Genomic DNA, 17615 nt, shown 5'->3' with positions numbered 1-17615 from the left:
TGCTTTATCTACGTCAAAAGGTTAGTAGCAATTATTAAACAGGTAGTCGTACATCTCGATCTGAATCTGATGTAATACTAAAAAAACAGAGAAATCTAAAACACAAGAACGCGAAGGTGTGGTCAAAGGTGCACCCTGCTCTACTCCCGCCTACTACTGTGGACAGGACACTGCAAGTTCAGCATCAGTTTCAAGTTCACCACAACCGCAGGCTGATGGAGGCAGCACTCCCCATAGCTCTCCATCGGCTCCAACTTCAAATCCCCAGATTTCTGGACACTGTCACCAAATCTTTATGTCAAAAAGAAAATCTGGCCTATTTGTGGGCAAAACCCAGAATATGCTATCCATGCTCATCAGGAGTAAGCCTCTAACCGACGGACCACAGAGGGAAAGAGGTACAGACTCAGAGCTTCTAAATGTGTCCGTACCACGTGACCTTGCACAAGTCACTTTCCTATGCCTCAGTTTCCTACAATGACCAAAATGAGGCATTCTCAGGATGTTTCCAAATGTAAAATTACATTCTACCAGAAAGTTCAGTTTGGTAAAAAAAAAGCAGACCAGATAAACCTTTTAGCCTCTCTGGCTACTGTTTCATAATTTATACATGGGATAAAAACGGTTGTTGGTTACCCAGGAGACATTCAGAGCCCTCCCTGTTCACCTGGCCTGGCTAACAGGAAAGGATAAGCAGCCTGAGGGTTAGGCATGGAAGTCAGTGACAGTGCCCCCACCATCCAGATGGGAGGTACACAGCACCAGCGAGATGCAGGTGAGGTCAAAGTTTCCAACTCCTTAGGAACTAAAGCAGCCTCAAGAGGTGGCGAGAAAGCACTGTCTGCACCTGATCACCTCTGAGAACTACCTGTCTATTAAGACACCATCTTCCTAACAGGGAGAACAGGAGGGGAGTCTAGCCGTGTCACCATCCCTTCCAAATTAGTCTCCATGTAGTGACCAGTTGTTTTTGTTGTATTATGGTTTCCCCCCAAAGTCTGATTTATTTATTTTACTATAAAGAGAAGTTTATTCTTTGCCAGTCACTCCCATGCTCTAAAACCTTTTATGGCTCCCTTCTGAGGGAAGAAAAAAGCCACTGCTTTAGCTGGATGCTCTAATCTGGCCCCCAAAACGTCTCTCACCCATGTCCCCTACCCTCTGGGCATACTGAAGTATTCTTTCTCCTCCAAATACAGGATCCTCTCCAAAGATTCCCAGCTATCTTTCCAGGCGTCTTTTGTGTAGAATGTTCTGTGTCTCCTCTGCCCAGATAACTCCTATTTATATCTCAACACCCAGCCGAAATGAGCAAGCTGTACAATCTTGCCTCCTCACCAAGCCGTACTCAATGCTCCCTCCTTCCCTCTTCTCAGATTTAATCACACTTTCTGCGGATTTACAAAGCACTTGTATATACTTCTCGCAGTATAAGCAGACCAACAATCTAATCTCCGTATCCCCGATTGCTGGCACACACAGCCCATTAAGAAATGGTTGCTGACAAATGACCAAGTAGATGCTGAGTGCTGTAGCTGCTACACAGATCTGGATTCATCTGTGAAGGGTGGGGTGGAGCTCTGTGATCTACCCAAGTTACCTGTCCCATACTGTGAAATGGGAATCCCACCCAGATAAAAGCAAGATTTGTGACAAGAACTGCAAAGGATGAAGCCCCACAAGTAGGTGTCAACCTACTGAACAAATGGGAGTTTCTAATCTTGGACTGAGCATGTGGCAGGGCATTGTGAGAAATGAGCTGGTCTCTTCACTCTGGCAGGGTGAGCCCTTGGTGAAACAGCTCAAGAAAGCAGTTCTGTTCCCTCCCTCTCTGTCCCCCTAGCCCCACTAGCCCTCTTTCTCTCAAAATAAATAAATAAACATTAAAAAAAAAAAAAAGGAGGAGGGGCCTGGGTGTCTCAGTCGAGTGTCCAACTCTTGATTTAAGCTCAGGTGATGATTTCACGGTTCGTGAGATCGAGCCCTGCATCAGGCTCTGCACTGACAATGTGGAGCCCACTTGGGATTCTCTCCCTCGCTAAATATTTTTTTTAAAAAAGGAGGTAGTTCTGTTATCATCAAGAGATAGCTGTGTCTGAAAAAAATATTTTTGATCCTTAAAAACCTGAGGGTGACAGTAAAAAATTAAATGTCTGCTCGTAGTGGAATTTCTGTGACAATACTTCATTACAACAAGGCAGTTCTGGTTCACACTGCTGCCTTAAGAATCTTAGCCTCGGGGCGCCTGGGTGGCGCAGTCGGTTAAGCGTCCGACTTCAGCCAGGTCACGATCTCGCGGTCCGTGAGTTCGAGCCCCGCGTCAGGCTCTGGGCTGATGGCTCAGAGCCTGGAGCCTGTTTCCGATTCTGTGTCTCCCTCTCTCTCTGCCCCTCCCCTGTTCATGCTCTGTCTCTCTCTGTCCCAAAAATAAATAAACGTTGAAAAAAAAAATTAAAAAAAAAAAAAAAAAAAAAAGAATCTTAGCCTCTTCAGGGGCGCGTGGGTGGCTAGTTGGTTAAATGTCCAACTTCAGCTCAGGTCATGATCTCACAGCTCGTGAGTTTGAGCCCCACATCGGGCTCTCTGCTGTCAGCCTGTCACCCCAGAGCCTACTTCAGATCCTCTGTTCCCCTCTCTCTACCCCTCCCCCACTTGTGTTCTCCCCCCAAATCAATAAAATATTAAAAAAAAAATCTCTTTGGGAGAAAGCGGACTTCTGGCAGGGATCTTGACCAGGATCACTACCATCACCAGCTACATTTACTAGAATGTAAACGTGACTTCACCCGCTCCCCTGCATTGTCTGCTCCAGCCAGATCTCATATCCAACTGCCCGACCAACCCCAAATGACAGGCCCTGCCAGGGCCCACGTCCCAGCTCAGAAGGTCTCCTTAGGCAGGAATGTCCTCTCCTACTCCCAGCTGCAGCATTTAACACCATACAAAGCTCTCCAAGTCTAAAGCAACGACCTTGTCTTCTCTGAAGTCCTAAATCAGAAGTCCTCACTGCCTCCATGCTCCTCTTAAGAGCACCCTCAACATTCTGCATCGTACTTAGTGTTTTCTCTCTGCCATTTTTCTAAGTTCTTTAGGAAATTTAGCGTTCCTAAGGAACTACAGAAAAAAGACCTTATTGGGTGGTTCAGTTGGTTAAGCAACCAACTCTTGATCTCGGCTCAGGTTATGCTCTCACAGTTCTCGAGATGGAGCCCCATGTCAGGCCCTGCACTGTCAGCACAGCCTGCTTGGGATTCTCTCTCCCCACCCACCCCCACCCCACCATGTGCACCTGCACTCACTCTCTCTCTCTCAAGTACACTTAGAAAAATAAAAAAATAAAAAGACCTTATATTCCTCTTACTTTGACCACAAAACTGGGCACACATTAGAGCCAATAACATTCTGAACTTGCAAACAGAGAAACTGTGGTCACTTCATTATTAAATAGGCGGAAGACACAGGTCATCTAATAACCAAGTCACAGAGCCCATTTAAGCTGAGCTGGGGTCCTCTGGTTCCCAGACTAGCATGACAGAACAAGAGATTCTGCACATGATTGGAGCCAGCATAAACTTTACTGATGGCTGTTTGGTTATTAATTCCTTTCACTATCTCTCATCTTTTCCATCACCACTTTGGAGGGAAGAAAGGAAGAGAATATATTAATTATGCAAAAAATAAAAATTGGGTGTCTGGCTCAGTCGGAGGGACATGGGGCTCCTGATCTCAGGGTCATGAGTTTGAGAACCACATTGGCTGTAGAGATTACTTAAATAAAAACGTGGGGCACCTGGGTGGCTCAGTCGGTTGAGTGACTGATTTCAGCTCAGGTCATGATCTCATGGTTGGTGGGTTCAAGCCCCGCATCAGGCTCCCTGATGTCAGGGCAGAGCCCATCTGGGATCTTGTCTTCCTCTCTCTCTGCCCCTCTCCCACTCATGCTCTCGCTCTCTCTCTCTCTCTCAAAAATAAACACTTAAAAAATAAAAACCTCAATTCCTTATTTTAAAAAAAAATTGATTTTGCTTATGTGAGACTGAGTCTTCTTAACTTAGTAGACAATTAAATTAGTGTTAAGAATTTATATACTTCCTTTGTTCTTACCCTTTGGGAAACAGTTTAAGATGGATAAACAGCAGGAATTTGTGTCTAATTTGCTTGCTCACAGAATTTTTTTGCAAAGAAACTTGCCAAAGAAGGTGTAGTTTTGTATAAAACCACCACGTTGCACGAGTTCCTGCAAGATATCTAAGTCTTCAGATTAATCTCTATGGTGTGTATCCTGCCTCTTCACACACAGCCTTCACTGCATCTCTAAAATCCTTTAGCTGCTATGGAAATTTCTAAGAAATCACATTGGGGAGGAACCCTTCGTGATGAAGAAAAGAATCCCCAGCACAATGCTGCCAGGGTTCCGCCGAGGCAAGTTGCCCTGCTTGGGTCCAGCTCGCTGATTTGACCCTACCAATCCAGGGAGACAGTCCAGTGAGGCCCTGCTGAAATTAACCAACCTAAAAGGCCCTCTTTGTCACCGCAGTGAAGTAGAACAAGTCAATTCTATACCAAGTGCTTTGGTCAGGCAATAATGGACTTTTCTTTCCTGCAGATCAGCTGACGTCAGTAGGTGGGAGCTCTGCCAAGCCACCACTGGCTCTCCCTGGGGAGCTGGGCATCTGAAAGTCATCAAGGCTCTCCCACTGCTGTGGGAGGTCAGGATTCTCATTTGCATGGTTACAGGAGCCTAAGATACTGAGTTATTAAGAGCTTCCCCACCCCTTAGCCTGATAGGGAGCTGTCTCTAGTTTATCTACAGAAGGTCCAGTTTCTTTGCTCCTAAAAGGGTCATCTCCATTGATTATATTAAACACGGGGAAAATGTTCACATCACCAAGAACTACTGCCACGGAAAGATGCGACAACCTCTCACCCAAAACTATGTGAGGGAGTTAATGGAATTCCTTGGGACCCTGCGGATGCACATGACATTCCCTCCAGGACTGAGGCTGCACTGCAGGAACCCCACCCCTGCCCTGAAATATGCAGTTGACTGATAAGGCAGACTCCACAGAGAACGTTCCAGGCCTGTTCTCAGCCGTAATGGGATTAACGCCTTTCAAGAGCTAGAAAGGAAGACTTTGGGAAACGTGCCATTAAAAAACAATCTCTAACCACACTAGCCTATCTATCTATTCCACTAACTGCCTAAAAACCCACAAAAAAAACCAACTCCCTAAGACTGCAGTGGACTGTTTATCTCAAACCAGCCTACCAACTCTGATTTTGCCAATCAGGTCTCTGTCCACAGAGAATAACGGAGGGGAAATGAAGTGCTAAATGTATTCTCGGTATGCTCAAGGACAGCTTCCCATTGAAGACAACCGAAGAAAAAGGTCGTATTTTCGCAAATATTCTGAGAAGACTGAAGGTGTGGACTATTTATAAATGCTGCAATGCAGCAGTCAGAATGTTAGCTGCATCATTCAGCAAGAAACGTGAATTGATCTCAGGGGATAAAACAGGAATTACAACTATGTCCTCTATTGTAATAAATAAAAAGAACTTGTCAGCATTCTTATAATACTGCCAGATCTCTGGGAAGAAAAAGTGGGGGGGGGGGGGCGGCGGGTTAAGATATGAATCTTGGGTAGAAAGTTCTAGTTTAATCCAAAGATAGAACACGCCTGAGAGTGATGCCTCCCATCTGACACAAATTTACACGTATCATCAACTGAAAATGGATTTCTACAAAAGAGCCGAGACACTAATTAACAACCCCGTCTTCTTGCAAATGCCAAGAGACAGCTGTCTGAGGCAGTTCTTGGTATTTAGGGAATTTTTAAATGCCTTGACCTCAGCTACAGAAGCTGCGAGGCGATCTGTCTCTGGGGAATGTGAGAGGCAGGAGGGGAGAATGACTGCAGACAGCAAGGTTCTCAGGCCAAAGGGCAAAGGCTTCTGGCTCTGAGAACCCGGCACCTGCAGTGAGTAGTTTAGAGACGCCCTCACAAGGCGCTTGGAGAGTGAAAGAATTCAGCCCGATCTCTCTGTGGATCCCCCACGAGAGAATAAACCCATCGTGAAGATGAGAGGAGTCACTAAGACAAAGCACTGGGGCCTGCCACCCAACGTGCTGGATGTAAGAGGCATTTGGAAAACTCCATAATAAACTCCAATTTCACCAGATACACTGTTCTGCAAGGAAAGGCATTTGGGGGATGAAGGGGATGAACAGATCATTTGGCTCTGTGGGGAAATTCATAAACACCGCCTAAAGCGAAAGGTCAGAAAAACCATTCATCAGATTTACTTTTGTTGCTTAGTCAGAGCTCAAAGGTGCAGAACCGACAACACAGGTTTTTTCCATGGCTTGGAAAGCCAACCTATTACCCAATGTTACATGTGCAAGGCAGGACAGCCACATCCACAGATGTGGAAATTCTCCGGAGAGCAACCCACCAAAGAACTGTTTAGCACCTATTAACGTTTTATATCCAGTGATTTTCAGATGAAGCAAATGAACTCAAAACCAGCTGAGCTGCAGATTTTAGCAGCAGGTCTGATGGTAAGCAGAGAGAGAAATAATACACAAGTGAAGAGTTTTAACCATGAATAAAAACAACAAATATTTCTGCTTAAGCCACATTCCAGTCAGGATTGTGGATTGGCACATCAGCCTTCAGATTGATTAATTCATTTCAACTCATTAGCGCATTTCTGCAGAGGTGAGCAGGGACTTCGCTTTCAGAAAGCAAAAAATTCATACTGCATTGCATCAAAATCCAGAAATGTGGAGCAAAGTTAAGAAAACTTACTTCTGAATGCTTCCCCAATACTATCTCGTTGCTACTTACCTCTTAACCTGTAAAATTCAGATGAGAGGTATTTAAATGCAAAATATTATTACCAACAGTCAAAACAGGAAAAGGTTGTAACATGGCCCATTTTTATAAACCTCGTTTCAGCAATTCACCGGTGTGATTTATAAAAGGGCTTGCCTTGGATTTATCACCCATAATCACTAGAAATGTGCAAAGTTTTTATTTCTCCTTAGGGGTTATCAAGACTGGAGTTTTAAGCATTTTTCTTTTTGAAAAAGGTCCAATTTAGCAAACACTCAAAAACGGTACACAAATAAGACATATATAGTGAGTTTTTTAGATGGCTTTTTTTTTTCTGCCAAGAAAATGCAAGCTCCGTTTCATTACAAGGATTGTGACAGAAAAAAATAAGTCAATGGGAACAGGAAACAAACCCAAGTTTACGATATTTGTCCAATTTAAAGACGCTACTTTCACTACACGTTTTCAGATCATCCCCCCCTGCCCCCAATATCTAGGATAATCTGTTTAGTCCCTTGGTTCTTAAGAACCAAGTAACCATCAATTAAAAAATCAGCAAACGCTACATGCAAACACCAGTAGGGTGAGAAGAAATTAATATATTCATGCCTGAAAGAGAGGAAGGTAAAAAAAACAGGAGGCTTTGGAAATTTCAGAATCAATTGACTAAGACTTCCGAAAAAAAAAAAAAAAAAAGAAAAAAAAAAACCCAAACCCTAACCAATTTACTTAACAGAAAGGTCATGCAGGCAGGGTTTTTTCTCCCTCTCTTTGGATCATTCAACTTTTCTGGACACAGATGTGTCTTCACTGCAAGCCAGGCAAAACCGAAAAGGCAACACGTTTGCTGCATGCTGGTCAAATACCTGGACTCTGCGCTTACGAAACGATGACAACATGATGGAGGAATGTGGAGTCTAAAGGGAGGGGGGAGAGCAAGATAACAAGCTTCTAAGGGCAAACTGAACAACGTAATTTCAAAATGGAGAAAACAGACCATTAGGAACATATGAAGACAAGGAAACCCCAAATTCCCACTGTCTTCCCAGCACCTTGCTCATTGTGGAGATTCTGCATCCCACCGGGGATCTAAAATGGGGTCTTAGCAGTTCCTATTTGTGGAAATATGCTGCCTTGGCCAAGTCACACCCCCGCTCTGGGCCTCAGTTTCTCCACTTTCCAAATAAAGTAGGAATACTGACTATGCTTTCTAACACTAAACTCGCCCTCCCCAGATCCCACAGTCCAATAAATTGAGACTCCTAGGACTGGCAGATTCCTAAATCCCTTTTCATTCAGCATAAGAAAACAGCATGATTTCAGGACATCAGAGACAAGAAAGAACTCGAGCTATAGAAATCTGACTTGGGCCTGGCTTACTGGTGTACTCCCAAGACACTTATTTCCTGTTCGAAACCTATGAGAGGAATATGCAAAAAAGGTGTGACGGAGGTAAGCAGCACAGCTGCTCCAGGCCGGTGGCCTCGGGCCGGCGGCCCGCCCGAAGTGATCATGGGCTCTGGGCTCCTCCTCTGCATTCCCGGAGTCAGCACTTGCCATCAGGGCCGTGCATTCTTCTACCTACTCTGACCACAGCTGCAGCAGCCCAGACCGCATAGCTAGCAGAGTCCTTGCATAGCCCACGGAGGATTGATTACGAGGCCGGCCTCGTGCCTACTACCCTTCGTGCAGGTTCGGCAATGCCAGGACCGTGGACTGCTCCTGACATCCACCGCACGGGTTCGGTTCGGTAGGCAGCCCCTCCCCTTGGGATGAAGGCAGGTAAGGCAAAGTAGAGCAAATTCTAACCCAGGGAACCAAAAGATAATACTTAAACACCAGCTCTCCCCACCTAAACCTGTTCATCAGATTATTTGACAAGCTCATATCAGAGCCTGTGACAGATCAGATTTCTCCAATTGTTAGATCAGTACAAAACACACTGCCAAGACCAAAAGCATATTCGAGAATGTTACTTAGCTGATGGATTACTCTAAGAACTGCCTCACACCTGTCCAGCACAGGGCAAATCTTCCCTCAGAGGCTTGTCCCTCCATGGAGGTCCCTAGGTAACAGCTAACACACTTTGAGGGTCCCTTTGAGTAATTATTGGCCCAGTTACTAAAAAAGGCTTATTGTTAATTTCCTGCAGAGGCCCTTTACTGCAGCATTTTTCCCTTACAGCGCATTTTTAAACTTTGACTTCAATTTGACCTTTGAAAATCTAAGACGTTAGTGGCAACAAAAAAAGGGAAAATGACTAGCTTAAGGAGTTGGAACCTTGGCTCAATAGCTTCATACAGCTGAGTGTTCCCACTGCTATTCCTAAGATTTTGTTTCCTGGCTGCAAGACACCCCCCCACCCTTCCATCTTTGATACATTCTGTTTTACTTAGGTCCAATTGCTATGACTCCGCAATTTCTCAACACACTATTAAAATACTTCAGATAGTCTCTCTTCCCTACCAGCCATGATGGTTAAGTTTTTCTAAAATACCATGATGAAGACAGAACAAAGAGCCTACGTATTTTAGAATCTATTATATAAAAGAGGTCTGACAAGGTGTTGTGGCAATTCGATCATCTCGACCCAGCTTTCTGGGCTCTTGAGGTTTTTAATTTAAAACATATGCAACCCTTAACCTCAACAAGCCCCTTATTTAAAATATTTTAACCCAATACATCAAAGAGACTCCGAAAGGCAATTTTCTTTAGGAAGCACCTTACCCAATTCGCAGGGCTAGCTTCCAAACAAAAGGCTGCTCTATCATTCAATCCTGGCGTGGCTGCAGAATTTTTGACAAATAATGTAAGGTGCTCAAATCGAAAGACCCGGTGTCGGGTGCAGCAGGGGCAAAGAACTCGTAAGCTGTTAAGTTATTGGATTTGAGTCTCACACAAAGAAAGCGCCGAATCTACCTGTTATTTACAAGCAAATCACAACTGGGTAGGGAAGAAACGTTTATTACAAGGAAGGAATAGGAGATGGCCAGTGTCAGACCTTTCTGCGTCTAGAGAGAAGGCCAAGAATCGCCATATAGGATGAAATTAAGGTCAAACAGCCCTTTCCTCTATGCTCTTGGCTCTTCCTCCATCAAGGGTTGGGCCGGCACCGCCGTGGGGACTCAGGAAAAGGAGCTGAAGTCGCTCCCCACCCAGGAAAGGGACTGGGGGCGCTGGGGGAAGCGCTCTGCAGGGAGGGGGATGGTGACGATCCGGCCAGGAGCCCCCGCCCCACCTGCGGCAGCCGGATGGGGCAGGGCGGGGCCGCAACCAGGCTTGGGGGTGGGGGAGCGGGACGGACCCGATGGCCTCGTCCCCCCTCCACCCAGTCAATGACATTCCAGCGGCCGGCGCCCAGGCTCGGCCGGGCGGCTCCTCCGCAGCCCACGCGCCACGGGCGGGTCGCGGCCCGCCAGCCTGGCCCCCGCCCGTCGGAGGGAGCTGCGAGGCCGGCCGGGCTCACCTGTCCGCGCGCTGGCCCCGCCCCACCCCAAGGGCTGCCCCGCTCCCCACCCAGGGGTCTGCGGCCCTCAGGCCCCGCTCCCTCCCCGAGCTCCCCAGCTCCCCCTCTCACCGGCTCCGGGCGGGGTGAGGGCAGTAGGTGCGCCGGTCTGGGGGAGTGGGGGGGGGGGGTGCTGAGGGACCGACGCGCCTCCGCGGCCTCCCGCCTCGCCGTTCGCTCCGCAGCGGGTAGTGGCGGCGACGCGCGCGCCTCGCTTCTTTTATAGGCGGCCACGCGCGTTCCGGCGGCGGGCGGGCGCGAGCGCGGGGGAAGCGCCGGGGCGCGGCGCGAGGGGCGGGGGCGAGCGCCATCCGAGCTATGGGGGCGGAGCTCCCGCCAGCTCGCTTCCCGATCACGCGGCGGAAAGGGCCGAGCGCTCCCGGAAAGAGCCGAAGCACCGCTGCGGGGGCAGAGCCGAGTCGGGGGATCGCGGCGGGAGGATGGGAAGGGAGGGCGCGCGCCAGGGGTGGGGGCCGGTGGTGCAGTGGAGTCACTGCCACCGCCCGGGCGGGCCGAGATGCGGCAGCCGCCCCGCCCTCTCCGCACCTCGGATCCTCCAATCCAGCCCCTCCCCGCCCTGCAGAGAATCTTCGGCACCCCACCCCGCCCCTCCGCCCCTGGGAGCCCTTCCAGGACTGCAACGAAGGGCGGGGCAGGAGCCGTCGCTGCAGTCTGGCAGGGGATGCTGCGCGCCCCGGTCCGAAAAACGCCCAGTCCCAAAGGGCGAGGTCACCCACAGGATTTTCATTCTTTTGCCCCCTTTCCCTAGAAGAAGACTGAGGCGGAGACCCACCCAAGTCAGCCGACTCTGGTGGGGGCTGGGGTGCAGAAACCGAGGATAATTGGGAGCTCCAGGTTTGAGGCGGTGGTAAGAAAAGGCCAAATCGGATCCTAAAAAATAAAGACTAATTTGGAGATTAAGTGTGTCATTTGGGATTTGGAGAGATAATAATTTCTTATTTTCTTACCGCAAAAGCTTTCTGACAGGTCACGGGTGGAATAGGATGCATTAGTCGTATTTTATTTTTATTATTATTTTTTATTTTAAGGGGGGGGGGGGGGAGAGAGAGAGAGAGAGAGAGAGAGAGAGAGAGAATCCCAAGCAGGCTCCAGGCTCAGCAAAGAGCCCTATTCGAGGCATCACAGGACCCTGGGATCATGACCTGAGCTGAAATCAAGAGTCCCTCGCCTGACTGAGCCACCCAGGAGCCCCGTTAGTCCTATTTTATAAATAAGACATTAAAGTTCTTCTGGCCACAATTAATTGAACTTTCCTTATGTACCAGGTGCTATGTTAAGCATTTCATGTTACCTTTTTTTTTTTCTTTAATCTGCAATAATTTTATGAGGTAGGTATTCTTTCCCCATTTTATAAGTGAGCACCGTGGCATGGAAACTAGGTCTCTTGCCCTAGGTTAGGCAGTTAGTAAGAAAAATTAGGATTTGGATCCAAGCAGTCAGAATCTTCTTTTTAAATTTATTTATTTTTTTAAATATTTATTCACTTTTGAAAGAGAGAGAGAGAGAGAGAGAGAGAGAGCACTAGTGGGGGTGGGACAGAGAGAGAGGGAGACACAGAATCCAAAGCAGGCTCCAGGCTCTGAGCTGTCAGCATGGAGCCTCATGCGGGGCTCGAACTCACCAACTGCGAGATCCTGACCTGAGCCGAAGTCAGACACTTAACTGACTGAGCCACCCAGGTGCCCCAGAACCTTCTCTTAAACTGTATGCTCTATTGCCTTCCCCTAGGAAAGGGGGGCACTGCGACGATGGATGCCGAGCTGCTAAAAAAAAGATAAACCAAGAGGATTTCTGGAGTTTCTGTTCCTTACAGCCTTAGCTGTTCAAGGGCCTGGCTCTAAACTCTGTTGTGTAGCCCAAAGTCCTCTGCTGGGAAGCCCTTTCCCCACCCCCACTCCAGTGACAGCTGGGCTGCAGCCACTGGGAGTAACACCCAGATCATTCCTGTGCAGTCAGGCAGACCAGGAACCCTGCAGTCCGGAAGGCCTCAGCCTCCTGGTTACCAAGCAGCCCTCCTCTTTAAGGAAATACAAAGGCACTGGGCATTGCACCAGAACTTGGGCCCAGGCCCAGCCCTCAGCTTCCTGGTCCTCTGCAGTTTGGTCCTTCTTCCACTGTGCTTGGGATCCACAGTCTGGTTTCTAAGCTGCCCTGCTGTAGCGATAGGAAAAATTCTCCTGTCCCCTCATCCCATCAGAGTAGAGAGAAAAAAAAAGGAGTGGCCACACCCCAGAAGCAGCTTTGCAGAATCTAGAGGAAAAACGTAGGAGCTAAGAGGCATTTCCTGCAATCTTCTATATAGAGAAAACAGGACTGGGTAACTCCTCCCTGGGGTGTGCGTTTCTGGAACAGTTGATGGCGTCGACAGCCTCTTCTCCAGCGGGTAGCAGCAAAATGTTTAATCACATATTCAGCTCTGGGTACAAAATGGCTTACACAATCATAGCTCTCCAAAATTTCTAAGACCTGCTCCAGCAAGGAATGGATCTCAAGGCCGTGGGCAGGGGCTATAAAAAGGGAGGATTTTTCTTTTAAATCACTCCAGCCTCCTGGTGAAATGGGGGTTTTGTTGCTTTTACCAGATGCAAAACAGATCTGAGAGCTTTGGTATTAGCACAGAAACTAAAATCTTATTCGTTGATCCTTTGTCTGATCTGAGACATGGCCAAAACCCATTATCTCTGGCCCTCTACACGTCCCACTCACCCACCCCATTCTGCACTTGGCACTGGAAATGAGACATTGCAAAAGCCATTCTGTATGTGTCCTATTGTCTGCCTACCTCACCTCCCACCAGTTTCACCAGATGCCTAACACTCTGTTAGGTGTAGGGAGAGGGAGGTGACAAAGCAGAGAATGGCCCTCTTTGTTTTTGGAGAGAAACTCATTCAGGGAAAAAAACCAACAGAAAACAACAACAACAACAACAACAACAACAACAACAACAACAACAAACACTGGACGGTATAGCAATCAATTCCAGGTTCTCAGTGACCTCCTGAACAGCAGGGGGTAGGGACTGAATTCCGAGCTCCTTTTTCTATTCCCCCAGTTCTCTAAAGGTTTGATATGCACCCTACACCTGGGTGCCAGGCAGTCCCAATACCTTTTCAATTCAAGAGGTCAACTGATTGGAAATACACAAAATGTAACGATGTTTTCACTCGTTCCGGCCATGGAAAATTACTCGCCCGGTCTCCCTGGAGAATCTCCCTCTGCCTCCCTCTCCCGGTCTCCATCTCTCCCTCCCAATCTGCCTCCCCCTCCACTCGCAAGGCAGTCACCAAGCACCAAGCACTTCCACTATTTTTCCTCCCCGTAAAGGTATTGACTGAGAAGTTATGCGGGCAAGTGAACTGCACTTCTTCCCAGGTGACATTCTGCCTTGTCAGAACTGGCAAGGAGCACAGTGAGTGGATGAACACAGAGGACATTATGCTAAGTGAAATAAACCAGACACAAAAGGATAAATACAGCATCATTCCACTTACTTGAGGTCCCTAGAATAATATTTATAAAGACAGAAAGTAGAGCAGGGGTTGCCAGGGGCAGAGGGGAGAGGAGGATGGGGGAATGAGTGTTTAGTGGGTACAGGGTTTCAGTTTTGCAAGAAGAAAAAGTTCTGGACACGGACCACCATGACAGTCAGACATCAATATGCCGGGACTCCTCGGTGGCTCAGCCGGGTGTCCAACACCGGCTCAGGTCATGATCTTGTGGTTCGTGGGTTCAAGCCCCGTGTCGGGCTCTGTGCTGACAGCTCAGAGCCTGGAGTCTGCTTAGGATTCTGTGTCTCCCACTCTCTCTCTCTGCCCCTCTCTCTCTTAAAAAAAAAAAAAAAAATTATTAAAAAAAAGAGAAATGGCTGAAATGGTAACTTTTGAATGCTGTCTATTTTACCGTAATTAATAAACAAAGCAGAGATTCCTGGCTGGCTTAGCCAGTGGAGCGTGCAACTCTAGATCTCAGGGTTGTGAGTTTAAGCACACATCTCTACATTGGGTGTAGAGATTACTTAAAAATAAGACCTTTAAAAAAAGAAAAGAGGAGCACGTGGGTGGTTCAGTCGCTTGAGCATCCAACTTCAACTCAGGCCACGATCTCACGGTTTGTGGGTTTGAGCCCCGCATGGGGCTCTGCACTGGTGGTACGGAGCCTGCTGGGGATTCTACTTCTCCCTCTCTCTCTTCTTCTGCCCCACTCGTGCTCTCTCTCTCTCAAATAAATAAATAAACTTAAAAAAAAAGAAGAATGCTAGGGGCGCCTGGGTGGCGCAGTCGGTTAAGCGTCCGACTTCAGCCAGGTCATGATCTCGCGGTCCGTGAGTTCGAGCCCCGCGTCAGGCTCTGGGCTGATGGCTCAGAGCCTGGAGCCTGTTTCCGATTCTGTGTCTCCCTCTCTCTCTGCCCCTCCCCCGTTCATGCTCTGTCTCTCTCTGTCCCAAAAATAAATAAACGTTGAAAAAAAAATTAAAAAGAAGAATGCTAATAATTGTAAAAAATCGAAAACAACTAGTCACCAACTGAAAAATGGTTCATTCTGATTCGTAAGTTCAACAGACCATATTGTGATACAGTTCACACTGATGGACCTGAAAAGTATCCAAGATATTACTGAGTGATGGCAGGTTTCAGAACAACACGAGTACCAAGTCTATTTGCTTAAGAACTATATTTGCATAAATGCGTACATACACAGAGAGAACTGAAGAAATGGTCACAGTGGGTACCCAGAATAAAGGGATTTCTGGACATTTTATTCTCATTTAAAAAAAATCTCTTTTATAGGGGTGCCTGGGTGGCTCAGTTGGTTAAGTGTCACAGTTTGTAAGTTCAAGCCCCACATCGGGCTGGCTGCTGTCAGCATGAAGCCCGCTTCAGATCCTCCCCTCTCTCTCTCTGCCCCTCCCCTGCTCATGCTTTCTCTCTCTAAAAATAAATAAACTTAAAAAAAAAAAGAATTAAAAAAAATTTTTTTTAAATTTTTTTTTTAGTGTTTATTTATTTTTGAGACAGAGAGAGACAAAGCATGAATGGGGGAGGGCCAGAGAGAGGGAGACATAGAATCTGAAACAGGCTCCAGGCTCTGAGCTGTCAGCACAGAGCCCGACGCAGGGCTCGAACTCACGGACTGTGAGATCATGACCTGGGCCGAAGTCGGCCACTTAACCGACTGAGCCACTCAGGCGCCCCTAAAAAAAAAATTTTTTTTAACGTTTATTTATTTTTGAGACAGAGAGAGAGCATGAACGGGGGAGGGTCAGAGAGAGGGAGACACAGAATCCAAAACAGGCTCCAGGCTCTAAGCTGTCAGCACAGAGCCCGACGCGGGGCTCAAACTCACGGACCGCGAAATCATGACCTGAGCCGTCATGACCTGGCCTGAGTCGGCCACTTAACCAACTGAGTCACCCAGGCGCCCCGAGAATTTTTTTTTTTTTTTTAAAAGCTCTGTATAGCTTTAAGTATCTGGATCGAATACAATCTCAAGATACTTTCTTGACTACCTTTACCTCCAAGTAAAGCATTTCAAAAAGTGTTTTCCCAGAAATACTAGACCTGAGAAGCCCTGGAAAAAGGAGTCCCACAGTCAGTTGGGGAAACACTGCACACTCCTGGAGGTTAACAATCCAAACAAACATAGTTACCAATAAGTGTGGCACAAGAAAGTCCTTTTGTTTTTTCCCCTTTATTATCTAAACATATTATAATGGAAGATTTCAAAGATAAATCTAGTAAACAGGACAACGAACCTCCCTATGCCCATCACCAGTGTCAACAAATACCAACGTTTGGTCTTTCTTATTTTTTAAATCAATTCATTCTTGAAAAAAAAGAGTGGGGGAGGGCAGGGAGAGAATCCCAAACAGGCTCCACACTGTCAGCACAGAGCCTGACATGGGGCTCAAACTCATGAACCGTGAGATCACGACCTGAGCGGAAACCTAAGAGTCCGCTGCTCAACTGAATGACCCACCCAGGTGGCCTTGCCATTATTTTATTCACAACTCTGCCTGGTTTACCTTCAGCACAGTCATCCCCAAACTTCTTTGACACCCTAACTCTTTCTTAGAATCCTGCACGAAAAACTCACAGGGCAAAGCTGACCTAAATGAAATGGATCTATCTTCCGAGCTCCCAGAACTTTTAGCTCAAACCAGAGCTCTCCCAAGATGTAAATCACATCCTCCATGAATTAAAATCCTACCAGGGTGCTTGGCTGGCTCAGTTGGTTAAGCTTCTGACTTTGGCTCAGATCATGATCTCGAAGTTTGTGAGTTCAAGCCCCATGTCGGGCTCTGTGCTGACAGCTCAGAGCCTGGAGCTTGCTTTGGATTCTGTGTGTCTCTCTCTCTGCCCCTCCCCTACTCATGCTCTCTCAAAAATAAACATTAAAAAAAAATTTCTACCAAGTCACCTTTTTCACTTTAAGTAGGAAGCATTTTGCAAAATCTATTCATTCAACTTTTCACCCTGCTTATGAGATGCTGGCTTCAAGGTAACCATCACCACAGCCCTGTTCTCAGGATTGTAGGTTCTAGAGCTTGACTTTGTCACTTCATCAGAACTGTACCCATGACTTTTGTTTGCTTGGGGTTTTGGGGGGGAGGGGGAGGTTCACCTTTTACCTTTTCAAAAAATTTAAAGTTTATTTTGAGAGAGAGAAAGTGAGCGCGATCAAGCACGAGTGGGGGAAGGGCAGAGAAAAAGGGAGAGAGAATCCCAAGCAGGCTCTGCGATGCAGACACTGACTTGGGGCTAGAATTCAGAACCATGAGATCATGACCTGAGCTGAAATCAAGAGTTGGATGCTTAATTGACTGAGCCGCTCAGGCGCCCAGATTTTTTATTTTTGAAATAATTCCAAGTTTACAGAAAAGTTACAAAAATAGAAGGAAATCCCATATACCTTTCACACAGATTCCCCCCCATTTGTTAACATTTGGACACATTTGCTTTATTATTCTATGTATGTGTATACTTACATACACAGTAGACATATATTGTCTACCTGAATTGTTTGAGAATAAGTTGCAGACACATTTACTTACTCCCAAATACTTCATGAGTATTTCTTAAGAACAGGGATTTTTTTTTAATGTTTATCTATTTTTGAGACAGTGTGAGTGGGAGGCTTTGCACTGACAGCAGAGAGCCCGATGCAGGGCTTGAACTCACAAACCCTGAGATCATGACCTGAGCCGAAGCCAGACACTCGACAGACTAAGCCACCCAGGTGCCCCAAGGATA

At 47.0% G+C, this 17615-nt stretch overlaps 1 protein-coding gene across 12 annotated transcripts in view; it reads right to left on the bottom strand.

Annotated features, from left to right (window-relative positions):
- The window catches only part of SPTAN1 (spectrin alpha, non-erythrocytic 1), a 61835-nt gene extending 51296 nt beyond the window's left edge, over positions 1–10539 (bottom strand). For 10 of the 12 annotated variants that reach the window (XM_043566075.1, XM_043566080.1, XM_043566083.1 and 7 more), the window contains exon 1: positions 7706–7753. In XM_043566075.1, coding sequence (XP_043422010.1) covers positions 7706–7738 — 33 coding nt within the window. In that variant the 5' untranslated portion in view covers positions 7739–7753. Of the gene's footprint in view, positions 1–7705; positions 7754–10416 lie in introns of those variants that run through there. The other 2 variants (XM_043566078.1, XM_043566085.1) reach the window with 1 other exon arrangement.
- Positions 10540–17615: the final 7076 nt, after the last annotated feature.

Source organism: Prionailurus bengalensis, chromosome D4, assembly GCF_016509475.1.
Source record: "Prionailurus bengalensis isolate Pbe53 chromosome D4, Fcat_Pben_1.1_paternal_pri, whole genome shotgun sequence".
NCBI classification, from domain to species: domain Eukaryota; kingdom Metazoa; phylum Chordata; class Mammalia; order Carnivora; family Felidae; genus Prionailurus; species Prionailurus bengalensis.
The sequence above is the reverse complement of the archived record's forward strand: the minus strand, read 5'-3'. Positions and strand labels throughout refer to the sequence as shown.